Source organism: Canis lupus, chromosome 27 (assembly GCF_011100685.1).
Source record: "Canis lupus familiaris isolate Mischka breed German Shepherd chromosome 27, alternate assembly UU_Cfam_GSD_1.0, whole genome shotgun sequence".
Classification (NCBI taxonomy): Eukaryota; Metazoa; Chordata; class Mammalia; order Carnivora; family Canidae; genus Canis; species Canis lupus.
The window spans coordinates 24,260,192-24,287,815 of record NC_049248.1 but is presented as its reverse complement, the minus strand read 5'-3'; the positions used below and the strand labels follow the sequence as shown (position 1 = coordinate 24,287,815).

At 37.6% G+C, this 27,624-nt stretch overlaps 1 protein-coding gene across 4 annotated transcripts in view; it reads left to right on the top strand.

Moving 5' to 3' along the window:
* The first annotated feature begins 3,645 nt into the window (after window positions 1-3,645).
* Window positions 3,646-27,624, top strand: part of KRAS (KRAS proto-oncogene, GTPase) — a 38,922-nt gene continuing 14,943 nt past the window's right edge. For 3 of the 4 annotated variants that reach the window (XM_038577091.1, XM_038577092.1, XM_038577089.1), the window contains exons 1-4: window positions 3,650-3,792; window positions 7,676-7,797; window positions 23,952-24,130; window positions 25,760-25,919. In XM_038577091.1, coding sequence (XP_038433019.1) covers window positions 7,687-7,797; window positions 23,952-24,130; window positions 25,760-25,919 — 450 coding nt within the window. In that variant the 5' untranslated portion in view covers window positions 3,650-3,792; window positions 7,676-7,686. Of the gene's footprint in view, window positions 3,793-7,675; window positions 7,798-23,951; window positions 24,131-25,759; window positions 25,920-27,624 lie in introns of all 4 variants that reach the window. The other variant, XM_038577090.1, reaches the window with a different exon arrangement.

Below are 27,624 nucleotides of genomic sequence, written 5' to 3'. Positions count from 1 at the left end.
AGAAGAGGGTATCTTGTGAAGGATAGGTCAGTATGATCTTCATAAAGCAAGATCAAAAGGATGTTCACAAGGGCACGTGCGTATGTGGCTGCCTTCCCAGAAGAGTGTAACAGTAGAGGGTAAAAACCTCAGTTATATCTTAGAGCAACCCTGAATCCCCAAATTTATACTTTTTGGTATTCCTTCTCTCTTTTCTCATCATGATCACAGTATAGGTCTTGGTGCTTGACCTTGGGGAGAGCAGAGAAAAGGAGAGCCATGGAGACTATTCAACGCAGCCACCAAGCTTAAGGAAGAAAATCCCAGAAGACAGTAGGCAGCGTAGATGCCAAGAGCAACGTGTCAAGATCAGAGTTTCTGAGTGTGCAGACGGCTAACCACCAGTTTATGATCACATGATTTGTTAAAAATGAAGATTTCTAGATCACCTTGCCCCAACTGAATGGATCTTTGGGTGGGAGACCGAGGAACTTGCATTTTCCTAAGTATGCAAGGTGCTTCCCTTTGAGACTCACTGCTGTGAGCCTGGTATCAAGGAAAGGAAGAGAATGTTGGCTTCTGAGGAAGCACTCAGGACTGAAGGGTGGAAAAGCTTGACAGAGCATACGCATACATTGCTGTAGGAGTGAAAAGGAAGGAGAGAGAAAGTGTGTGAGGTAAAACTGGAGTAGAGGGTGTGCAGAAAAGAGAGTGGGATGCAGGTTTGCTCTGGGAATGAGCCTAGATGATAATTGAGACCATGGAGATGGATTAGGTTTCTGCTAATGCCAGAATTTTCACCATCAGCATAAAAGTGCTATATAACGCTTTCCCCTCCTCTTTATTATAGTCCTTTTAAGATTTATGGAGCACCAACTACAGGGAGAACATTGTATTAGCAGCTGTCAAGGAAAACAAGAGCTTATCATGTACTTAGAGTTGGACAAAATAAATCTATAATTTATATTTAAGAGCGACTACAGAGCAACATGCAAGTAAGTGCAAATTCACTCATTTTACCAAAACTCATTGTGTTCATTAAGTGCGGATACTTTCCTTGACTCCGCAGGGTGTGGTTTATCAGAAGGTGACCTGGGTGAGTTTAAAGGCAGATTTTGAAAGAAAGTGAAAACAGATTACAGTCAGTTTAAGGCATTCTAAGTAAGGATTTAGAATCATAGAGTTCAGAAAGAGGGTACATAACTTCATTCATTTAACATTCCATAAATATTTATCAAGTGCCTCTTGTGTTATAGACACTGGAAATACAGCGGTAAGTAATAGACAAAAATCCCTGCCCTCCCGGTGCTTAGTATTCTGGTGGGAGAAAGACAATAAAACACAATAAACAAATTGTACAGTATATTTGAAAATGGTAAGTGATTTGGAAAAAAAATAAAGCAGGGAGAGAGGATTTTGGAGGAGGAGGGAGAGCTGCAATATCAAAGATGGTCTTTTGGGAAGAACTCACTGGAAGGAGACATTTAAATAAAAATCTTTAAGTGTCAGGAAGATTTGTGGATATGTAGTGGACATGTGTTCTGTTAGAGGCGGCAAGTGCAAATTCCTCCACGAAAAGCCTGCCTGGCATTTTCAAGGAACAGCCAGGAACCATTGTGTGTGTGTACACGCACCCCACCCCGCACGCACGTGCAAGTGAGGAACGGGGTAGTAGGATAGAGGTCAAAGAGGAGAGGGGTGAGGGGTGTTACATAACCTAAGGCAGTAGGACCTGGAGATTTTTGCTTTTCAGTCAAGTGGAATGGGGAGCCACTTGAGCAGGATGGGAGCCTCTAGAGCTGAGACCAGAGAAGTGAACATGAACTGACACAGACACTTCATTTCAGCTGAGTGAACTTGGGCCCAATTTTTAGCCTCTCTAAATGTGTTTCCTCTTCTGTAAAATAGTGACAAATATTCCTCCTTATGAGGTTGTTGCAATGATTAAATAAGATGATTTGTGCAAAACTTTTATTTTTTTTTAAAGATTTATTTATTTATTCACGAAAGCTATAGACTGAGAGAGGGAGAGAGGCAGAGACACAGGCAGAGGGAGAAGCAGAGTCCTCGAAGCCCGATGCTGGACTCCGGGATCATGACCTGAGCAGGTGCCCAACGGCTGAGCCACCCAGGCGTCCCTGTGCAAAACTTTTAGCAACGACCTGACATAGCGTAGACACATTCTTTTCCCTTCCCTGTCTTCTATTTCCTCATTTCTGTCTTTTCCACCTGCTACTAGGTGCTAGGAGAAAAAGACCAGAGTAAGCCTTGCAGGTAACAGCCCATTAAGGGGGAGGTAGAAAAGGGTGACAGTTGGTGTAAGGCCTATGTTAAGTGAGGTAATAGCTGAGATGCAAAAACAATCGTTATGTCGTGTTTTACGGTGTGGACGAGAGAGAGGAGAGAGAGAGAGAACTGCAAGTAGAGATTCAGCTAGGTGGTCCTATTAGGTACAGACGCTGGTCGGCCAGGCCTCGGTCTTCATTTTTTTATTCATGATAGACATAGAGAGAGAGGCAGAGACACAGGCAGAGGGAGAAGCAGGCTCCATGCAGGGAGCCCGACGCAGGACTCGATCCCGGGACCCCAGGATCACGCCCTGAGCCAAAAGGCAGGCGCTAAACCCCTGAGCTCCCCAGGGATCCCCCAGGCCTCGGTCTTTTAAAACCCACCCCAACAATTTACCTTTCTAGGTAGTTTATCAGACTCCGGGATATGGCAGCAGTTTTAATTGCTCCGTTGTTGAGCGTGTTAACTCCCTGCACGTTACCCGATTAATCTGGGGTCTTCTCCCAGGTCTAAACTATCACGGGGCTCTTCTACTTGAACAGTTTGTCTGGTCTGTGCCGTCAGGGGCAGTAGGCACCTTTGAGGTCGCTGCCTAGAACGACCTGTGATGACTTGGAAACCTCCCTAAAGACAACAACAGAAAAGCAACAGACCTCCTCCCGGGGAAAGCCTGTGTCACGCCCGCTCGGGCTTGGGGCTGGGGCTGGGGAGCCCCCCGGGTGCGGAGGCTGGTGCACCCCCAGGCGAGCGGCGGCGTGGACTAGTCCCGCGCGGGGGAGCTGTCTGCCGGATGTCAGGGTCCCTAAGTGCCCGGAGTCGCCTCCCACAGTTGCTCCCCGCATGTTTATTTACTTGCTCGACCGGCGGTAACTGAACGCGCCCGAGTGCGGCGGGCGGCGGCCTCCTCGCGGCTTCTCCGCGTGCTCCCGAAGGGCGTGCGGCGGGGTCGCTCCCCGCGGGCTCCCGGCGCGTGCAGGCCCCCCGCCCCCCGCCCCCCGGCCGGTGCGGATCTGCGGCCGCAGTCCCGGGGCGGGCCGCCGCGTGGGTGCCGCCCAGACCGCCGAGGCTGCGCCGGCCCGGCTCCCCCGCCCCCCGCCGCCCGCCGCCCGCCGGCGCGGCCCCTCCTCCTCCTCCCCTCCTCCTCCTCCTCCTCCTCCTCCTCCTCCTCCCCGGCGGCGCTCGCGGGCTCCCTCTCTTCCCTCTTCCCACACCGCCCTCAGCCGCTCCCTCCCCGCACGCCGGTCTGGCGAGGAATCGAGCGCCGCGCGCATCGATGGTCCTGCCCTCTGCGGCCGCCAGGCCCCGAACCCATCGGTGAGCTCGGAGCTCGATTTCCCTAGGCGGCGGCCGCGGCGGCGGAGGCACAGCGGCGGCGGCGGCGGCGGCGGCGGCGGCGGCGGCGGTGGCGGCTGCCCGGCCAGTACTCCCGGCCCCCGCCATTTCGGACGGGGAGCTAGCGCGGCGCGGGCACTGAAGGCGGCGGCGGGGGCCAGAGGCTCGGCGGCTCCCAGGTGCGGGAGAGAGGTACGGCGCGGACCACCCCTCCCGGGCCCCTGCCCCGGTCCCGACCCTCCTCGCCGGCGCCGGGCGGGGCCGGCGGCGAGTGAATGAATTAGGGGTCCCCGGAGGGGCGGGGCGGGGAGGGGGCGCGGGCGCGGGCGCGGGGCCCCGGCGGGCGGGCGGGCGGGCGGGGCGGGGGCGTCTGCAGGGGGAGGCGCGGGGGCGCGGGGACGCGGCGACGCGGGGAATGAGGAATGGGCGGTGCGGGGCTGAGCAGGGTGAGGCTGGAGGCGGCCGCCGCCGGGGCTGCTTCCTGGACGGGGAACCCCTTCCTTCCTCCTCCCCGAGAGCCGCGGCCGGAGGCGGCCGGGTGCGGAGAAACTCGCGGGCTGGGCGGGCTGCCCCTCGGGGCGGCCGGGTGCGGTGGAGGTTACTCCCGATGCTCTCCAGGCTCCCCTCCCCCTCGTCCTCTCTCTCTCTCTCTCTCTCCCTCTCCCTTCGCTCCCGCACCTCTTCCTCCCTTCCCAGCCCTCGGCTGCCTCGGTTACTGCCTCCTCCTCTGCTGCATCGAGCATCTCTAGGACGGAGGCATAAACTTCTCCCTCGAGCGCAGACCGGACGGATAGTGGTCCTTTTCAGAGTATAGGGTGGGTATGGGAGTAATAGGAGAAGGTCACGTTTCGGAAGAGCCGAGGAAAGTGCTGAGGAGACCACTGTTGGTGGTTATTGTGTTTGGAAAAAAAAAAAAAAAAATGCATCTGCAGCCGAGTTCCTGACTGCTCCCCTCCCCCATGTATGGGCTGTGACATTGCTGTGGCCACAAAGGAGGAGGTGGAGGTAGAGATGGTGGTGGAAGAACAGGTGGCCAACACCCTGCAACGTAAAGCCCGTGACTTCGTGAAAAGGAAAAAGTTAATCCCAGAAGGTCTGTTTTGCTTTGTCAAGTTAAAACACACACACACACACACACACACACACACACACACACACACACAAAACCCGCAGAGCAGAAACAGGGCTTTTTCCTTGCTAGTTGAGTGTAGACAGCAATAGCTAGAATCCTACTTAAAGTTTAATTTGCCTGTTCTTGTCCTTTCCCGTGTCTCTTGTATATTACCTTTGTCCTCACAAATTTGACCCCCATCCCAAGAAGTACTACTAAATGGCACTCACACACATTTTTTTTTGTTTTTTTAAATTGACTTGCAAAGAGGACTTAATTGTAGCAGTCTCCCAGCCAACTGCCTGAAATACTCTTAAGCATGTGTATGCTCTAGCAGAAGTCCTAAGCTACCTTCTTAAGTCTTGGCATTTATCAAAATAAGAGTTAAAGCAGAAAGGTACTTTCTGATTTTTATACAATATACATGTTATATTTGTAGTGGGGAAAAAAAATCATTTACATAGAAATTACAAAGGGAAAAATTCTGTTCCTAATCATCATCTCAGAATCAACCATATGAGTGATGTCACTCTTAGGTGACTAAGGTCCAACGTGCTGACTCGACCATATGATAGACTATAGACACCAAATACGGTTGATATCAATACTGTTTACTTTGAGACTGTAGACATCCACAGCCATACTTGATTTTAAGAGACTGTAGATGAGAGGATAATTCAGTTTTATGATTCAAGTGACTTTCTTTTTCCTGTAACAAAACACTGGGTTCTAGTCCCACTTTACCCCTCTGTAGCTATGGGTGAGGGCGGCTCTTTCTGGGCTATGATCTTCAGTAAGACTCCGTGGGAACCCAGTTCTGTCTAGTGGATTTAAATATTATTTGGTTTCTAAAATCCAATACAGGGATTTTTTTTTTTTTCTTCCCCAGAAACAACGGCTGCATAAACAGGTAGACACCAGAAGGTGTGTGTCTCTCAGAATTCACACAGTTAAGCTCTAGTCTGGCATCTGTCCACAGTATCTCCTAGGCTATCAAACTTTTTAGTTGAAAGGACACCTTATACTCTTGAAAATTATTGAAGATCCCCATATGGGGTGTGTCGATACGTACCCTAATACAAATTAAAACTGAGAATTAAAAAAATTGGTTAATTCATTTAAAAATAGAAATAATAAGCCTATTACTTGGTAACATAATAGCATTTTTATGAAAACGGTTTTTCAAAACAGAATAGTGGCATTGTTTCACATTTTTGCTAATTTCTTTAACTATATTGCTTAATAGAAGACATCTGTATATCTGGTTCTGTGTTCACTGTATTGTGATCACGCCTGGAAAACTCTGCACTTGTGCAAAGAGTGGAAAGGGTAAATAACATTGTGGTAGTAATAGTATTGTTACTATTAGTGTGGTTTTGACCTCTTGGACCCCCAAAAGTTTTAGTAATGCTACTGGATTCTCTTGGATGACAGTTTGATTAACTACTGTTCTAGGCTATCCAAATTGTTGAGGGGGAAGGATAGGCAGAGAGGTGGCGTACATTTTGGTGTGATTCTTCTCATTGTTCCCCATTTCCTATGGCCTGTTGGAATAAAAAGTGGGAGTGAACAGGATAAGATACATGCTTGTAGAGGCTCCCATGATGGCCTAGCACATAAGGCTAGGTGGCACAGAATAGGCCACGGAGCTGTAATATAACAATTGTGTAGCCTAACTGTTCTTTGTGAGAAGACTAAAATAGCTTAAGGAGGTAACGGTTAATATGTTATCATTTGGAAAATCATATTACCTTTCCTTTGAGGGTGGGGTACTGCCTATTTGGATAATTCTTGGTCTTCAGTGACTAGGATTCTACTTCTATAGTGTTTATATCTGCACATTCGTTAATTGAGAATAACGTATCCTGTGATAAATTATTGTGAATTTACTGCCATTCTTTCTGTAATTCATTCCTTATTTTTAATAATATGTAGTTATTGGGGAAAAGGAGGTAAATTAAATAAATGTACTTTATTTCAAAAAGTTTGAAACGGCTGATTAAGAAATATTTCCTCTCTTGAGTTGTCAGTCTTACAAGTTGCCAGTATTTATGACAACTGTTGAGAGACTATGTACAAGAAGCAGAGAGTAAAAGTCACTGAGAAGTAGTCACTTACAGATTTTAAAGTTTGTCTCATTAAAAGCAGTGCTTATCTTTGAATTTTATGTAATTATATTTTTCTGGTGCAAAGTGCTTTTCTCAGCACTAATGTAGGATTATATATTGTGACATGATGAAATCATACTGAATAGTTCAAAAATTTTTAAGTTCTCTTAGTTTTTATACACTGTTATTTTCCCTAGCGGATATGTTATAGACCGAAATGTTATCAGATCTGCTTTGGTGTCTCAATTTTTATTTCCCCACTCTACTGTCCAGCTTTATTTGACAGTGTTCCCTTCACTCCCTCATCTGACTCTTGCTAATAACTCCAGGAGAACTACTGTCATGATGCTTTTTAAAAAGGTTTCTATAGCTGTTGGCTCCGACAGAGACAATCAACATATCCACTTGTAACTCTTAGGGGCCAGAGTTGACTAGGAATACTGTAGAGGTAGCTGTCAACAAGTTTTGTGTGGGTGTGTCCACAGGGTATAGACACTTGTACTGAGTGAAGTCATGGCATGTTCCTTTGAGAGCCATTAACTGCTACAGAACAGCAGACTGGCTGTTTAGATAGAACAACCTGAATATAAGATAAAAGAACTTTGTACTCTGAATGCATTTTTCTCAAATGTTGTTGGGGGAGTTTGTTAACAAAATGCAATTCATTATAATACTCATCTGTGGTCAACTGAAATTTTCGTCACTGAATTTTCTGAAGCATTTTGAAATGATTTTTTATATAAAGGTGAATTTGTGTTAAAAGGTGTTGATAGAGTGGGTTATACTAACCTCATGTTCTAATTTATATTAACCACATGTTCTAATTGAGTTACATTTTCATTATTTTTATTATAAGGCCTGCTGAAAATGACTGAATATAAACTTGTGGTAGTTGGAGCTGGTGGCGTAGGCAAGAGTGCCTTGACGATACAGCTAATTCAGAATCACTTTGTGGATGAATATGATCCTACAATAGAGGTAAATTTTGTTTTAATATTATATTGATTTGTGCAGGCCCATTTTTTTGGTACAAAAAATAGATTTCTCTGATCATTTTTTTGTGACTACTCATTACAAGGCAATTATACTGCAAATGATTTTTACTGAATTTTCTGAAATGTACTTGGGTTCCATTGGCTTTATTCTGAAGTTATATATACAACCAGAGATCTGGAGAGCTCTTCTGCTCTCTAGAGAATATTAAGATATATAACATTCGTTCTATGTTAATATGTGTTTTTTGATTGCCAGTGTATTTCACAGTTTTGTAAGAGGGTATAAATGTGAATTTACAGCTTACCTAACAGTTGTTTTTTTAAAAAAGTGGCTATTATTTTTAGGGGGTGGTTTTTTGTTTTCTATTTTAATGTCATGTTTAAAAGATATAGTTAAAAAAAAAGATATAGTTGAATTATACAGGTAGAATGTAATCATTTGGTGGTTGGTTTTTAAAAAACTACTTAATTAGTAGCATTTTCCCGTTTTCTCTTCACACTGAAGTGGTGGAGAACCCACAGGCACCTGATGCATTTTAAAATCTCATTATTTGTATATTTTTATCTGTATCTATATCTGGTAGTATATAAGGGTACCACTACCAGTCCTTACCTTTGCTTTGCAGCCCTCTCTTAACTTACTAAAAGAAATGTTAGAATTGATTAATGAATAATTTTTAAACTTTTTATTTTTATTTTTTTATTTATTTTTATTTTTTTTTAATTTTTAAACTTTTTAAACTTCATGAAAAATTGCCAAAGTAAAGGCCAACAGGAAAATAAAAGAGTAAAGGCCTGCAAGAGACCTTGAGGGGTCACATATTTCCTACTGCCTTCTGGCAGCACTAAACTCAAATGATCTCAAAGCAGATAAGGATTTATTTAATCCTAAAGACCTGTAAGAGGGGGTGTCACATCACTGTCCTTGTTAACTCACTTCCAGAATGTAATTATAAGCATATTTTATACATAATCTGAATATTCATGTTAACTATAACATCAGTGGAGATGGTTCACCTCATCTTTGAAATAGACTTATGTTGTTAGATTACTTCTTAGACTTCTTTACCCCAGGTTAAGCAATCCTGATCCCTTAGCTTTGAGAGAGAGAGAGGCAGAGACACAGGCAGAGGGAGAAGCAGGCTCCATGCACTGGGAGCCCGATGTGGGATTCGATCCAGGGTCTCCAGGATCGCGCCCCGGGCCAAAGGCAGGCGCCAAACCGCTGCGCCACCCAGGGATCCCTCCCTTAGCTTTTATTCTGGATCTGCAGATCATAGCAATTTTTAAATCCGCTCTGAAAAATTTTCCAGAACTTTCTCTGAGTTTCTTACCGTGGAATCTAGAACAGGTTAAGATGCCCTGCCAAGAGACTGTGTCATATAATGTCTTCAAGAACATTTTGACTGCACTGAGGTAGATTCTGAGGGCATTGGTGGCCTTGGCAAGATGTTTGCGCAGCTAGGACTTTGAGGATTGATTAGATGACTTCATAAGGAAGTGTCAAATATTTTTGGTACTGCAGGGAAAAAAAGAGAGAATACTTATTTGCAAAGATTTGATTTAAACCTAGCCAGCTTTTATTTGGCATGAGTAAAGGAGAAGACTCTAACTGAAGTGGACCACCTGGATAATAGTCTTCTATATTTCCTGTTGACAAATCAGTTCAGTGCTGTATGGTGGTTTTTCTTTTTCTTTTTTTCTTTGAGGAGGATTAAATAGTTTACCCAATTCTCAAACCGAGGTTATATGGCATATACTCCATTTAAATCGGACTTAAAAGGAAATTTTAATAGAATTCAGGCTAAACACAGAAGTTTTCCTGGGATTTTGAAAGGTGATTTTAGCAGAAGTGATCTCCATCTTCTCTGAAAGGCCTAGGGATACCATTACACTATTTCCTATATGCTGATAGTGTGATAAAACATGTTAGGAAGCTTTTCTTGTTAGAATTGTTAAAGTACAATATAGATCTAAAAGCCAAAAGTTAATCCTTTATTTTGAGCAAAAGTGGAACATTTATAAATTCAAACCTGTAACTCTGATTGTAATTTCTGCCAGACTAGAAGACTTGACTCTGGGAAGCATTGATTACCTGTGAACTTTGAAACCTTGACACTCCCTCACTAGTTTAGCCATCTGGGAAAAGCTATCAGAGATTGTTTCTTGTCTCCCAAATTACAGTGAGTCTTAGGGAACTGACACATTAAATTCTTGGTGTAGTCCAACTACAAGAAAGACAAGATAATTTAGTAGCTTATTTTAATAAATAGTAGTTAAGCAAAGATGCTGACTTGATGTTTTTATAAAAAGTTAAAAAGGAGATTTGGGGATATCACTACTGCTATTAGGTTTTGATTCGTGAGTAATGTAGGTCAGAGAAAATGAGAGGACATAGATTGCGCATTTGGAATTCTCATCAGTTTTCCTGCACTAAAACAAATGGAAAGAAATTTTTTAAAAAATTAAGTAATATCTTTTCCTAGTGGTTTAGAATTTACAGAGATACCAGGAGAAAGATAAGGAAGGTGGTCATTATTTCTTTCATTTTATAGATAACAGTAGTCTCTGAGAGGTTGTAACTTGCCTGAGAATACTTAGTAAATAGTGGAATTATAAGTTTTCTGAGACCAAGTTAAGTGGGATTTCCATTGTACCCTTGTATATAACTTTAAAAATGAAAAATTGATCTTTAAGCTAGGAAGATATTTAATATTGGAGGCTGATTCAGATTTATCCATATACCAAAACTTGAACTTATGATACAAAATTAAACAAGTGTGGTGTATAGATAGAGCATGTTTATATTTGAGGCTGTGCACATGATAACTTCTGAAACATTTTACCTTATCTTTTGTAAAGTTCACCAAAGAGTTCCAGAAATAATGTAGTACATTGTTAGTGGTACAAGAATATTAAAAAGTCAAAGCAATCTCCAAGTGCAATACCAGGCTAGAAATAATATATGCTTTTACAGTTTAGAGATCGCTTGTTATTAAAAGACATTCTCTGAGATGTATTTTCCATGGTAAAATTTAGTAGAAGGAGAAAACTTTGTTTAAAAAAAAATACCAAATAGCTATAGACATGGAGATCAGAATGATCATTTGATTGATGAGCAAATATATTGTGTATCTGTTAGATAAAATATGCTAGTAAAAATAGATATATTTATATATAGATATCTATAGATATAAAAGTATTTTTTTTAGGTTCCAATTAATTGACATTTGCATGCTTCTGTTAATGTGACACTTAATTCAGTCTAAGTACTATGCCCTTCTTCGATGAAAGTTTCCTACTCAGTAAGATGATGGATCCATGATTGGATTGATCTTTATCACTCTGAGCTATGGAGTATTTATTCAAGATTTATCAGTTCCTCTGTTTTTTTACTTTTTGTGTTAATTACAGAATTTATTTTACTTGCTGAATAAGGTGTTATAGAGAGAACATTTGTAATATTAAACCAGTATTGAAGAGTGGTGTGAGAAAAGAATTGTATAATGTTGTAAGCTGTTATTTTTCTGGTTTTATACATTACATATTGGTAGTTACCAATGGTATCAACTACCATTGGTAGTTATCAATGAGGGGTGGGTGACTTTGCTTGCCAGGGGACATTTGGCAATATATAGAGGTATTTTTGGTTGTCACAACTTGAGAAGGGGGATGCTATTGGCATCTGTGATCTAGAGGGGGAGGCAGGGATGTTGTTAAACTTCCTACAGTGCACAGGACAGCTCCCACAACAAATTAGCTGACCTCAAATGTCAGTAGTGCTGGGATTGAGACCCTCCTATGTGATAAAGCTTTAAACATCTCTGTCAATTTCAAGTCTTTGAATAAGCTTAATGATAGATACTCTAACATAGCGCAGATTTAAACCTTACTTTTTCTAAACTAATAATACATTAACTTACTCTAACATTCTGTTAAAACATTTTTTTTAAAATAAGGTACACAGTAAATTTGTAAATGGATTTCTCTTCGAGGCTTTGGCCAGCTCTCCCCCCCCCCCCCCCTTTCAAGTGAGTGCCCTCTACTGGTCAATTTATATGGTTTTGTAATAAATAACAATGAAATACCAGGTTTGAGTAAATTTCCTATTTAAACTGTGGATATAATCAGTTTTATAAATATGTAAGTTTTATTTAAAAGTCTTATTTTATATACTTAATTTAAAAAAATCTAAAGTCAGTTTTACTCTTTGCTAATACTATGATTACTTTGTGGACTAATTAGGCCTAATTAAATATGTAGGTGAATATTTTTAACTAAGAAGGGAAATGTGGCAGGGAAGGAGAAAAGGGGTGGTTCTGGCGTTAACCCTGATTGGGTTACCTTGCCTGAGGGGATAAAAGTGACACTTTGACTCTGAATTTCTCTACATGCACACAGGAGCTCAGCTAGAGTTCAGAGCTAGGGATATGCTGTGCTACATGGGGTGTGAGGAAAGGGCCTATTGGAAAGTGGCAAATTGTAAAAGTTCACATTGTGTAGATTTTTGTTTTTATATAGTATTGTAGAATAGTCGTGAACACCTGATTCTTAGAATAAAGTAACACAAAATTCAGGCCCTGTATTTGGGTCAATTTATGAATAAGTATTTACTTAATTATAACTGCTTATTTAGACCTGAATATTAAAAATTATCAGACATGTTTTATTCTAACTTGGATTTTTATAAATACAAAGCTTTACAAACATAGAAATGAAAGTTGGCAATGAAAACAAGTGAAAGGAAAAAAATGTTTTCATAATTTGGCATCTCTTAAGATTCCAGTTTTAACAATGCAACTAATTCCTTCATAATAATTATTCAGTGCTCACTCTGTACCATTCAGGCTTTTTGGGGGCTGGAGATACATTGAGGAACAAAGGGACCAGATCACACTGCGTTCATGAAGTATACTGGCCTCAGCTGTATTTTGAAGAGCAGTCCTTCTAGACAATGATCCTAATTCTATTTAATATAATTTAGAGGCTATATGCTTTAGTAAGGCATTAGATTTCTTGCATCTCCTTTAACTATATTGTCAAAGAGCGTCTAGGTTTATGGAACAGTTATATTTTTGTTTTATGCTTTTTTAAAAAAATTTTATTTATTTATTTATTCATGAGAGAGAGAGAGGCAGAGACACAGACAGAGGGAGAAGCAGGCTCCATGCAGGGAGCCCGATGTGGGACCCGATCCCAGGACTCCAGGACCATGCCCTGGGCCAAAGGCAGGCGCCAAACTGCTGAGCCACCCAGGGATAATCTTAATAAAATTAGTAGAAATGGGTAGTAAAAATAAATATTTGAGAGGATTAAGTAGGGATACAGTGCTTATGTTAGATAATTTTTCATCTCCTTATTTTGAAAATTTTCAGCCAATGGAAAAGTAGTGAAAAGTAGTACTTGTGAATACCTGTTACCCTTAAACAGGTTACATCTATTATTTGGTTAAGGTGATGTCTGTCAGTTTTCTCTCTTTATGTAAAGGTTTCTTCTTTATCTTTAGTACATATCTTGTGGGGAGATGCTTTGAGACTGTAACTTATCCTATTCTCCAGTGTACATACACTCAATGGGATGTAGCACCAACTGAAAACTCTTGCCAGAATAAATTACTACAATAGTGGTTGCAGAATGGTAGGTCATCTTATAACCCTGTCATTACTTCTACATTTGTTAGTTGACAATTACCATAAATAAGGGCTTTTTCTCTTTTCTCTTTCCTTATTTGTTTTCTTCTTTCATTTTTATTAGTGTGGACACATGGATTCTTTTTTTAGTCATTGTATTCAAGCCTATTACTGTAATTTTTGAGTTTTGATCTCAATTTTGTTTTTGATATGGCCAGTGAATCCCTTTCAAGCTGGCCTCTGTATCCTTTTGACATATCTCCACCAGATTCTGAGCTCTTTCTTCTTTTCTGGCACAGTGTGTTCCAGGTTCACGTTGTACTTTGCCTTGGATTCAGCCATTTGTCCAAAGAGTCCTAATTCCTTTTAGCGGGGAATGATATTTAGAAATTAAGACCCAGATGTTAGAGGGGCATCTGGTTGACTCAGGGGGTGTGGTGATTGCTTAAGAAAAAAAAAAAAAGAGACCTAGGTGTCATGTATGTTTATTGCTGCTGAGCTGTCACTGCTTCTAGACCCTTTTCAACGGACAGAACTGAGAAACGTATTTTATTTAAAAATGAGTTCATTCTTCCTCACCTTCCTCCATTATCTTCTTTTCCTGTGGGAGACCCCTGGTTCTAGTCTGTATACATTTTATTGTTAAATATCAAACAGCTGTTGAAATAAAATGATTATCAGTCTTCAGTCCTGGTTCTTGCAGTGTTATTTTAAGTAATACAGATTGAGTGAATTAACATTAGGTTAGTTTCTATATTTGTGGAATTGGGATTATTCCTTTTTCCCCACTGATGAAAGAAGGGATCCTTTCCATTTTCAAAATATTCTTAAACCGCTTAGGAAAACATTTAGGAAAAGATTGAGCTGTTTGGGTACATGAAAATTAAGACATCTTTAACAAAAATACAAGGAAACTTGGGAAAAGTATTTGCATCATCTATCAGGAAGCTCATATATAAATTAGAAAAAAGCAAACATTCCGATGAAATAAGAGGCTAAGGATATAACCAACTTATCCATCAAAAATAAATAAATGAATGACATATATAAAAAGATAGTTCCATAATATAGAAATACAAGTTCAAAACAATAAATAATGTTTTTTTCTTTGATACTGGCTAAGATTATAATCATAGGGGTGTTGGGAAGGGTGTGTAGGCAAGTGTACTCTTTATGAGGTAGTGAGAGTGTTATGTTCTTATAAACTTTCTGGAGGTCAGTTTTGTAATATGTATCAAAATGTAAACTGCATGTTCTTTGACCAAGTAATATCACTTCTAGGAATTTATCCCAAGAATTCAATCAGGTAAATGTTTAAGATGTATAATATATAGGAATGTTTCTAACAGTGTTGTTAATGATTTTTTTTTTTTTTTTTTTTTTTGGTTAATGATTTTTAAAAATGGAAACAATCCGCACAGCTACCAATAGGGAATGGGTAAATTATCATGTATCTATACAAGTTATATTATACAATTGTCAAGAAGATGCGGTAGATCTATATGTACTAACTTTGAAAAATACTCATTTTGTAAGTTAAGCTGCATCACAGTACATTGTGTAGAATGTGTATTTCCATTTATATAAAAACTGTGAATATGTACATAAACTATGGTAGTTTAGTCAGACTCATTCTCTGTAGTAGTTGGTTTTCAAAAATGAGCATATACTTTTTTGAGAGAGAAATGTATTCATTTTTGAGAGAGAAGAGTCACTGACATTAACTACCAGTAGATTTGTTAATATTTGCTTCTCCCTTTTTAAAGCCTCTACAAATTGGACTAGGCAGAGATATCTTGGATAAAGAAATTGGTATTAGGCTAATGAAAGAAGAGCTGAGAGAGATAATACAAAGCATGAAAATTATATTGGCATCTGTAATTATTAAAATTGGATCCATGCTCAATCCTGCCTCACATTCTGACCTTGGCATCAAGTGATAATTTATGGCGGGATGCCACATGACTTCATTAGGTTACAGATGTATGCTTATTATATCTTTATTTTCAAAATCTGTTATGCAAGTTTTCCTTGAGTTTATTCAGATTTTTAAACCAGTTTTATCTCTTGGAAGCAGTACACATTTTATTCTCTCCAGTCTTAGGCAAAGATTCATCATTCTCATAATTTAAAGTATACTTAATATAGTAAAGAAATTGTTGTTTACCTTTCATGAATGGCTTAATCAAAACTTCTGTCATGAGAACAAGCTCTTTTAACACCCTTTCTGCCTAATCAAAACAGATCCTTTGTAATCTTCAGGGTTTTAGCTCTCCTTCCCGGGAGCTTGCCCAGTGCCATTGTATTTATTTTGAAATTTAGTGACCAGTTTTGCAAAAAGTCCAAGTGTAGATGTTCAGTGATCCTATAAAGACAGAATACTACTATTGTCATATGGTTCACAGTAGCCAGTGGCCTGCCCTCTAACCTTTTTGGCCTATAATAGCATGTGCAATGTAATATATGACATGATACAGTTAACTTTTGATAGCACTTTTCATTTTATAAAGAATTTTTATAGTCTTTAATACTAGCCTGTATACAGAGTCTTGTATGGTACTATTTACCTACTTTTTACCGCTGAAGGAACAGTGGTTTAGAGCTTAGAGTACAGGAGACAAGTAGTTTGCCTGCACTCACACCACAAGTAAGTGAAGTTCTGTGGCGCCCATAGACTGAAGATTTGGGTATATATCTCTAGCCTAGATTTCTGTCCTAGCATCAGATCTGTATATCAAGCTGCCTCTGGGTCATGGCCACCAGAACAACATAGGGAATTTGCCCAGATTGAACTCATCTTTTCCTCAACTCTTCCCCTTTTGTTCTTATGCCCAGGCAGTAAGCTGCCATTAAAAAAAATTGAGATATAATTCATACAGCATACAATTCATTCTTTTAAAATACACAGTTCAGTGGTTTTTAGTATATTCATGAAGTTATACAGCCATAACACTTTTGTCACCTCAAAAAGAAGCCCCGAGCCTTAGTCCCTTCTCCTGCCAGCACCGGGCAACGACTAATTTCCTTTCTGTCTTTGTGGACTTTCCTGTGAATATTTCATATAATTAGTATCATACAATATGTACCTTTTGTGTCTGGGCTTCTATCATGTAAGAAGTGTTTTCAAGGTTCATCCTTATTATCACATGGTTCAACATTTCATTCCTTTTTATGGTTGAATAATATTATGTTGTATGGATAATACCATACTTTGTCAGTTCATGGGCATTTAGATTGTCTCCTCTTTTTGGCTATTGTGAATAATGTTGCTGTAAACATTTGTGTGTACTTTTTTGTGTGGACATATATTTTCAGTTCTCTTGGGTATATAGCTAGAAGTGGAATTGCTAAGTCATGTGGTATCTTTATGTTTAAGTTTTTGAGCAGCTGTCAGATGCTTCCACAGTGGTTGCAATGTTTACATTCCTACCAGCAATGTATGAGGATAGTTCTGCCAATTTTACCCATTAAATATTTCTCAAAACTAATGTTCTCCATCTGCTGCTGTTGCTGCCTTCAGGTTCTATCATTTCTTATAATAGCTTGCTCACTCATCTTCCAGCCTCCAACCTGGTCCCTTTCTATAATTTTTCATACTAATGCTAACAGTGAATCTGGTAAATCTGATCTTTCCTTCCTACTTAAAAATCTTCCACTAATTTAGTTTAAGATAAAGTTCAAAATTCTTAACATGGCATACAAGACCCTCCATAAGCTGACTTCTGCTTGATTGTTCAATTTCTCTTCTACTTACCTAGAATCCCTCTCAGTTAAAGTTGTATTGAACGTTTTGGTTCCATGTACTCAATGTAATACTTTATGTTTTTATACATTCTCTTTGCTCCTTGTTGCCTGGAGTGGCCCTATCCTCCCTTGTGTTTCTTGCCTCATATAAGCAAAGTTGATCTCTCCTTTCTGTATTCCACCAATGTACTTTTTTTTTTTTTTTTTTAAAGATTTCGTTTATTTATTCGTGAGAGACACAGAGACACAGGCAGAGGGAGAGACAGGTTCCATGCACGGAGCTGGATGTGGGACTGGATCCCGCGTCTCCAGGATCACACCCTGGGCCAAAGGCAGCGCCAAACCTTTGAGCCATCCGGGCTGCCCCACCAATGTACTTTGTCCTGCATATGGCGTTTGCATTTATTTCATAGTATTTTAATAATTTATATATTGTATCTCTTCTGCCAGACCTAGCTCTTTGAGTTCAGAAACATTATAATTCCTGGTATAAGATATGACACTTAGTAGGTGTTTGGTAAATGTCCCTGTGCTTCAAGGGAGAATAGGGTGAGTGAGAATGAACTAATAAGCCTGTGTTTATAGCTCCCATATTTCTTCCCTACTACAATTCCAATATACCAGGCTATTATACATGATTCTGGCTGTCTTTGAAAGCTAGCTGTCTACAACAGCCTTTGATTGGTATAACCAATAGTGTGGAACACATTATTCAAATAATCTTCTGGAAGAGTAACAAAATACTTGAGTATTAAGAGAGTAAAGTGAGTTTCTCTTTTCTATAGGTGTTATTTAGCAGTATGTGAAGAGTACTTATGACACTTAATGCATTAAGAAAACCTTACAAACATTTCGAAAGTAAATCCTCAAATAATACTTTAGCTGACATTTTCAGCAATCCTCTTCATATTTACAAGAGCATCTGATGGAATCAGCAGCATGAAGATGGAGATTAAATGGCATAATGCTTGTAATATGCTTATCACAGTATCTGGCATATTTTTTTGTTTGTTTGTTTACTATAGTGCCTGAGTTGGAAAACTAAATTGAGTGTGTTAAAAGGTGAACATACCGAGCAACTTGGTTACTATTAATTATAATAGAAAATTGACAAAGTGATGTCCTGGTCAATGAGTTTATCTGATCTTGAACGATTTAGTGTTAATTTTAAAATTCCTCTAATGGGTCTACAGATAAGTTTCTGTACATAAAACAACACTTAAATGTGTGGAGTTTTTTAAATTAGCTAATTCTTTTTAGTAATCTCTGTAATCTGATTTGGGCCTCGAACTAATGACCCTGAGATCAAGAGTCACATGCTCTTCCGACTGAACCAGCCAGGTGCCCCTTAAAGGAGTTTTAATAAACTGGAAAACACTTAAAAAAATTATACAAGTCAGCAAAAAAAGGTGAGATTCCAAGTGGGCAAAGGACGCAGGTGATGGGAATAAATATGGAAATATGAAAAAACCCTATATGACATTATTAGTCCTCAAATGGATATTAAAACAATAAGAATTTTTAGCTTAATAAACAGAAATTTAAAGGAAAATAAAATTATAAAATTCATTATGAGTGGTGATGAAATTCATACATTCTTAATGTCATGGAAAATTAATAAATATAATGAACATCATGTATACACCAGCCAGCTTTTTTGTCTCTTAACATTCTGCCATTTGGTGTAGATACTTTTTGTTTTTCAAGATGTAAAACTTAATACAGTTGAAAGCCGCTTTGTTCTCTGCAATCTTACTCTCTTCCCTCCCAAAAATCTTTTTAATTTTTTCTCTTATATATTATTTTCATATTTTTATTTTTTTTTTTATTTTTTTAAAAGATTTTATTTATTTATTCATGATAGAGAGAGAGAGAGAGAGAGAGGCAGAGACACAGGCAGAGGGAGAAGCGGGCTCCATGCAGGGAGCCCGATGTGGGATTCGATCCCGGGTCTCCAGGATCGCGCCCTGGGCCAAAGGCAGGTGCCAAACCGCTGCGCCACCCAGGGATCCCCTATTTTCATATTTTTACATTAAGGTTTCATATTCTATAAAACTTGCTTGAATACATTTAAGATACTCTTTATATATTATAATTTTAAAATTTACAACTTCGTTGTTTTAATATAATTTACAGTATCTTAAACTCGTGCTTATTTTTATAAGACTGTGTTATAGTGTATGCATATATTTATATTGAATGGATTCATTCATTTATTCATCAAACAGTACTGATTGCCTACTGTATTCAAGATTTTACACATAGAGTGTGTATAGTGAGCAGAGCAGATGTGAGCCCAACCGTCATGGAATTCACAGCATAGGAGGGGGTATGCACAATTACACAAAAAATCGTAGTTACAAATTATAATACATTCTGTGAAGGAAATACAGAGGTGCTGAAGAAGAAGAGTGGTAAATCCTTTGGATTTTGTTTTTAAAAAGGCAGAGATGTTATTAGAAGGCTTCAAGCAAGCAAGCAACATGGTCCAACCTACATTTAAAAAGGATCACTGGCTGCTCTGTGGAGAAGTTATCTTAAGAGTAACAATAGGGATCCCTTTTGTAAGCAGTTGTAAGAAATTACATGAAAACAGTTGTCAGGGACTAGGGTGATAGTGGTGGTGGTGGATGCTTGGATTTGCAGTATATTTTGAAAATAGATAAGTGGCATAAGATTGTGCATCATGATTAAACGCCTATGTAATTTTTCTTTGTAAGACATTTTAGGATGCCATGTTTAGTGTATCTCTATTATAACTATTATTTAAAAACAACAGCAACAACATGTTTCTTCAGCATCGTTTACCATAAGTGGCATTACTGTGAACATTTATATGGCTCTTGATAAATACTGTAATTGCTTTCCGAAAGGATTGTGCCTTCAGCAAATTAAAAAACAGCACTTTCACCAGGAGTGAAGGAAAATATATGGAATAACTTTCTTTCATTTAATGTTATATTGAATTCATTTAAGTAGCTTTATCCTCTTTTGCAAAGGATATTAGTAACCTATGTACCCAATCTAAAAGTTTTTTCTGTTTGAAAGCCTGGAAATAATACTAATTAAAAATGTAAGGTCTTGGGACTCCTGGCTGGCTCACTTTGGTAGATCATGTGACTCTTCATCTCAGGGTCCTGAGTTTGAGCCCTACATTGGGCATAGTAGAGCTTACTTTAAAAAAAAAAGGAGGGGGGTGATCGCTGGGTGGCTTAGCGGTTTAGCGCCTGCCTTGAGCCCAGGGCGTGATCCTGGAGTCCGGGATCAAGTCCCCACATCAGGCTCCCTGCGTGGAACCTGCTTCTCCCTCTGCTTCTTCCTCTGCCTGTGTCTCTGCCTCTCTGTATGTCTCTCATGAATAAATAAAATCTTTTTTAAAAAAAAAAAAGTAAAGTCTTGATCATTTTCTTGCTTCATTCTTAACTAGTTTAATTACAGAATCTATGTGTATTTAAATTGGTTGGGTTTTGATAACTCGTACTTTCTCAGAGGTGATTTTTTTTTTTTTTTTAATATAAAAAGAATAGGGCAGCTGGGTGGCTCAGTGGTTGAGCATCTGCCTTTGGCTCAGGTCCCAGGGTCCTGGGATTGATTCCTGCATCAGGCTCCCCAGGGGGAGCCTGCTTCTCCTTCTGCCTATGTCTCTGCCTCTCTCTCTGTGTTTCTCGTGAATAAATAAATAAAATCTTAAAAAGAAAAAAAATAAATATTGAGAATACTTCAGATTTGTGAAAAGTTATTTTATTAGCTTAGAGCAGGGGTTGGCAAACTTCTCTGTAAAGGACCGCATTTTCTGTAAAGGTCTTCATCACATCTTTGCCATTATTTTTTTAAATAACCATTTAAAACCACAAAAACTATTTTTAGTTTGTTGGCCATGCAAAAACAGGTGGGCAGGATTTGGCCTGTGGGCCAGTAGTTTGCGGAAACCTTATTTAGACTCTAATCCTGGGAAAGAGTCTACATTGATGTAAATTTTTTCTGCTTTCATAAACTTCTTTTCTTATGGCTAACCTGGAGTTAGAATAAAATGTTTAGTATTTGTATGTTATTTTTGTTTTGCTTGCTTTCTGCTTTATCACCATACCTGTCATTATTTTCAGATTATACTTCGCCATTTAACTCTTTGTTCTTAAGCTTTCACCAAGTTGCACTCCCTTTTTACATAGCTCAGTGCCTGATTGCACTTCTAAGGGGGACTCTAGTTAGAACTAACTTTGGAAATACTGAATTTTTAGCCAAAACTATTATTTCTAATAAAGATATTCTGCGCATTGCTCATAAGTAGGTTGTAGATTAATTATTTCAGTAACTGAGTGAGTCAGAACTTTGCTGGCAGTTTTTTTAGGGTTAGGGTTTAGAAGGAAAAAGGTGATGGGAATGAGATTTGTTGGTGAATAGGGACTGTTTTTCCAGTTTCTCAGTCCCTTTGGTGGAGAGTATTCATCATGAAAACATGTTAATGAAATACACATAATATTCCACATTATATACTTTTGAAACACAAAGTGTTTCAAAATTTTGTAAATGAGAATTCATTGAGGTACATCTTGGAGGTATTATATGTGGGTGGATGGTGAGTAATCCACTAGCTACACCTTAGGTATAGACTGTGTGGCTCCAGAAACTGTGGTCTTTAACTTTATTGTTGGTAGAAAATTTTAGATGTAAAGACTAAGAAAACTATCACTATAAGGTTAAGTTAGCATTGATAAGTGAAGATGTGAGGTGACAGCAATAGGTAAGTGTATAGTATAGTGTATAGCCACACCTGGATAATGAATGAATGGATTGACTCTAAGACACTCTCCTTTGCTTTTAATTCCTGCTCTTCAAAAACACTGGTTTTCAATTTATAATATACAAGAGTTCTTTCAAGTGGTTAGTTAAGGGAATAGGTTAAAATAATAAAATGATGACCAAATGTTCTAATCTTTAGTAAAAAACTTCTTGTTTAGAAAATAAATATCCTTTTTTTCTGACTGATGGAGAACTAATTTTTTATTATGGACAACTTGGAAAATATAGTTTACTTTAAAAGATAAACATGAGATCAGAGTCTAATATGATAGTTTTTCACACTTTTAAAAATTAAAAGTCATAGAAGGGAAAATGTTCTAACATAGCATCTAGAACCAAAAATAAAAAGATAAGAGATAAGTTATTTCTTAAATTAACTCCATCAACAACATACACTTTTAACATTTGATGTATATACCACCAGTTTTTAAATATATATACAGATACATTTAAATAGGTATATACATATATTTGTGGTCATGCTACATATGTATCTTTGTGTTCTATTATAAAGATTTTTCAAATATTTTACCAGAAACATGATTTTTAATGACCATTCTTTTTTTTAATGATAGCGTGGTCTATGCAGAAATTCATGACCTAAAGGCACGTTAATACTACAGCCCACATGTGGAACAATAAGGAAGAATCCTTGGTTTACACCTTATACCCTTTTTCAGCCCAGTCTCTTTTTCTATGACTTCACATTGCACCATCCCTTTTCCTTATTTTTTTGAGTCCTATTTTAGCCGAGAGTACATGAAGCCTTTTAGGCATAAGCATTAACAGAAGAGGAAAATAAGATTTTTATCGTAAGATTCATTATAGTTCCCCATTCCCTTTCTTTGTATTCAGTCTTAGAGTTGCACAGTCATATTCTTCTGACTGTAAGTAAAATAGATACATGACAGTTATTTGTAAATTGACTGATTTTTCTTGCCCTAAATCATCTGAATAATAGAGTTGGTAGAGCGATATCCCATTTCTGTAAGAATTCTTTCCTTTCATAGAACATTTGGGTCTTTTTGTTAATAATATGAACACTTGCATTGTTGAATCTCTGCATAACACTATTTTGTAAATTTTTAAAATTGTGGTAAGATATCTATCTATCTATCTAATAATACATATCTTGCAGCTGTTCTTAAGTGTTCTGTTCAGTGACATTAAGTAAATTTACAATGTTGAGCAACCATTAGCTCCTTTTCCAGAACTTTTTCATCATCTCAAACCGAAACCCTGTATCCAATAAACAGTAACTCTCAAATCCCTTCTTCCCCTGTCCTAGGTAATGTCTATTTTACTTTTTGTCTCTGTGATTTTACCTATTTTAGGTACTTCATGTAAGTGGAATCATAAATATATGCCTTTTTAATGTCTGGCATAATGTTTGCAAGGTTCTTCCATGTTGTAACATGTATCAGAATTTCATTTCTATCTATCTATCTATCTATCTATCTATCTATCTATCTATTATTTATTTTTAAAGATTTTATTTATTCATGAGAGACACAGAGAGAGGCAGAGACACAGGCAGAGGAGAAGCAGCTGAAAAAATATTCCACTATATTCCACTATATATATATATACATATATTTGAGGAACTGCCAAACTTGTCCACAATGGCTGTACCATTTTACATTCCTGCCAGCAACGTATACCTATCTTTCCACATCATTGCTAACACTTGTCTTCCTTTCTTTTTTTTTTTTTAATAATAACCATCCTAATGGATGTGAAATTGTAGCTCCTTGTGGTTTTGATTTGCATTTCCCTAATGATGTATTGAGCATCTTTTCATGTGCATAATGGCCATTTGTATGTCACCTTTGGAGGAATGTCTGTTCAGGTCTTTTATCCAGTTTTGAATTGAGTTGTCTTTTTGTTGTTGAGTTGCATATAACACCTCCTTAAAAGTAAAAGGTGCACTGTAATAATTCAGACTGTGTTTCTCCCTTCTCAGGATTCCTACAGGAAACAAGTAGTAATTGATGGAGAAACCTGTCTCTTGGATATTCTCGACACAGCAGGTCAAGAGGAGTACAGTGCAATGAGGGACCAGTACATGAGGACTGGGGAGGGCTTTCTTTGTGTATTTGCCATAAATAATACTAAATCATTTGAAGATATTCACCATTATAGGTGGGTTTAAATTGAATATAATAAAATGACATCGAGGGCTAATTATATCTTTTCATTTTATTGAGTCTTTGCTGATTACCATGCATAAATTGTCTAAATTTTAAAATAATAATGAGGTATGTAATGTACCCCTGTTTTACAAATGGAGTTGTTGAGGATTAGAACAGTTGAGTAACTTGTTCCAGATTGTGTAGATAGTGGTACTGGAATTGAAACCTTGGCTTGTTTGACTTCAAAACCTGTGCTCTTAACTGCTGTACACTGTGGTCACAAGGCTTTAAGCTAGAGCCATCATAAAAATGAAAACCATCAACATGAATATGAAAAGGTCATAGAGGTGGTACCACTCAAATAGCCTTAAAGATAATCGAATATAGTGTAGAATTTCTTGGAACTGGATAAACATTGGCTTTAGATAGTTAAGAAAAACTCTGGAGTTGTAAAAGATTGAAATATTAGAATAATTACAATCTGTAAAGTGACAAATCTGCATAAAATCGACTACTTTAAAATAATTGTTACTGTATTAAATATACTTTATATTCTATTTCTCTGAGGGTTTATGGTTTTCAAAAAAGTGCATATTAAATATCCCATTCATTAACTATGTTCTATAATAGTGAGTTAGCCTATTTGAGAGGTATGACATTTTATTAAATACATTTCTTACAGCGTGTTTTGTTTGTAGTCTAGTGATAGAGAAAAAGAAATTTTTTTTTAAAATTTTTATTTATTTATGATAGTCACAGAGAGAGAGAGAGAGAGGCAGAGACACAGGCAGAGGGAGAAGCAGGCTCCATGCAGTGGGAGCCTGACGTGGGATTCGATCCCGGGTCTCCAGGATCGCGCCCTGGGCCAAAGGCAGGCGCCAAACCGCTGCGCCACCCAGGGATCCCAGAAAAAGAAATTTTAACAGGTGACTTTTTTTAGAATAGTAAATAGATGTCAGTATGTTAAGCTGTAAAGTTAACTTAGCTATTGAGTAGAGGAACTGGGAATTTGAAACAGTTCTGACTCCATTGTTCCTATTTCATGCTGTATCTTTGAAATTCACCTAAAATTGTGAAAGAATATAATTTTACCCCAAATTAAGAGTTTATGCACATCTTATAGAAAAAAAAAAAAACCAACCCAATTTGTAGAAGGATTTGTAACAGAATAAACAGTGTAGTAAGGTCAATGTTAACCATGTAGAAATCAGAGTCTTTCCAATTGGTGCTCTTTTTTGAGAAAAATATGTGAAAATTATGTCATAAAATTCTATATGTATATAATAACATTTAATATATGTTTCTAAGATTATAATTTTAAAAATTAGGCACAGCACATTTTTAGCCGAATTTTTCAGTATTTCCTGTTTTATCATTGTGACCTACCTGCATATGGACCTATTAAGTTGTAGTTTTACTATATTTCTGGGTATTTTATCTTTTAAGAGACATAGAAATTCTCTGTTTAAGTTGGAGAAGAAAACAAAAGGAAAAGCAAGGAAAATTTGGTGTGGTTGGAAATCAGGAATTAATTAAATGTCTTCTTTCAGCCATGTTTTATAAGACAAAATTATGGATAATTTTTGAAAGATTTATTTTGTTACTAATGTCTCTGCTATAACTTTTTTTTCCTCCCCAGAGAACAAATTAAAAGAGTTAAAGACTCTGAAGATGTACCTATGGTCCTAGTAGGAAATAAATGTGATTTGCCTTCTAGAACAGTAGACACAAAACAGGCTCAGGACTTAGCAAGAAGTTATGGAATTCCTTTTATTGAAACATCAGCAAAGACAAGACAGGTAAGTAAAATTTTAATAAATATGAGTCGATTCTCCATAAACTATATCAAATAATTTTAATCATCAGTCGTAATTTGCTAACATATATTCTGATAACATCATTTTGAGGGCAGGAAGGCAAGAACATTGATAAATGTACATACCTGATTGCATAACTGTTATATCATTTCATGTAACTTAATTTTTCTTCCCATCATGCTAAAATAGAGAATAAAACAATGTTTATTTAGCAAATGTTCTCTTAAGGATAGGAAAGGGCAGCATTTTTTAATCCAGTGTCCATGGTATTGCTTTTGGCTTTGGTTTCTTTCCACATATGAATATTTCTGTTCAACTCAGCACATCTTGCATTAAGCATTCAAGAAATGTAGGGATTTTTTTTTTTTTCAACTGTTATATTTATAAAGTCAAAGATTGGGAACAAATACTGAGTTTCCTATTTTAGAAGTGTTTTGAAGAGTATTATGTCATGTGTTTCTAGATTAAATTCTATTGTATTTGAAGAATTTTACTTTGCTAGAATTATATTTAGATACATTTATTTTTGGAGGAAGTTTTCATTAAGCAAAAAATATTTAGAAAGTAAATAGAAATTCTCAGTTATTCATTTACTGTGGTGTTCTGAGAAAAATTAATGCTAGATTGACTCTGAATTTTAAAAATTATCTTCATTTTTAAAAGTAACTTTTTCTCTAGGTAAAATAATTTCAGTTGACATTATTTAACCTGTTTGTATGAAATGAGAGTTTAACGTATAGAAAATTCTAGAAAGGAATACATAAAGATATGATGGAATATAATTTTCATATATTAAAAATTGATCAGTTATATTCCCTTCAAGACGAACATTTATTTTGGGCTCTGCTAGTTTAGTACCTGTGAACCCACAAAGCCAATTTTGTGGAATTAACTTCTAAATGCTAGGAATTAAGAAAATTGATGAATACTTGTTTAAATGTATAAAAACAGGTATTCTGTAACTTTTATTGAATTTGTAAAAGGGTAAAAATTTTAAACCATCTTAATGGTTAATTTTAACCATCTTTTAGCTAATATTATGTGTCTGTTTTCTTAGTGGAAGATCACATTTACTGCTTCCTGATTGTACAAATTTGATACACACTGAAGAAATAATGAATTCTCTTCTTTAGGGATTAAAAGCTAAATTTCTGTAGCTTGATTATAGTACAAATATCTCATTCTAAAACCTGATTTATAGGTTAAAGAATGATGTTGTATACAGCACTTCACTTGAGTTTAGTGGAATTAAGATTTCATTCAAATCTATTCCCAGGTCCCAAAGACTGGGAAAAGTTTAGTTTTTGTCTTCTTTTTACTGGTCTTCTCTAACCAGACCTCTTGATTTCTCCTATAGAGGAGGTATTCATAAAACATGACTATAATATCGATAGCTTTTCTCCAAACATTTTCTTATGAAAATATTTCAAATGTAAAATAGGACTATTATTAAAACCATTTATCAACATACTGCCTATTACTAAATCATATCATTAACATTTTATTAACCTGCAGTATTGTAACTTTTAATACTTTTTAGACAACATTAGTTAATATTTTAATTTACATTTTATAAAAAAAACATTTTGCCTTATGTTGGTAAAGGGCTGCAAATATAGCAGGGCTTCTTATGCTTAATATGCATATTCAAATCCAGATTCTAATCAGTGGGTGGGTTCAGGTTGTG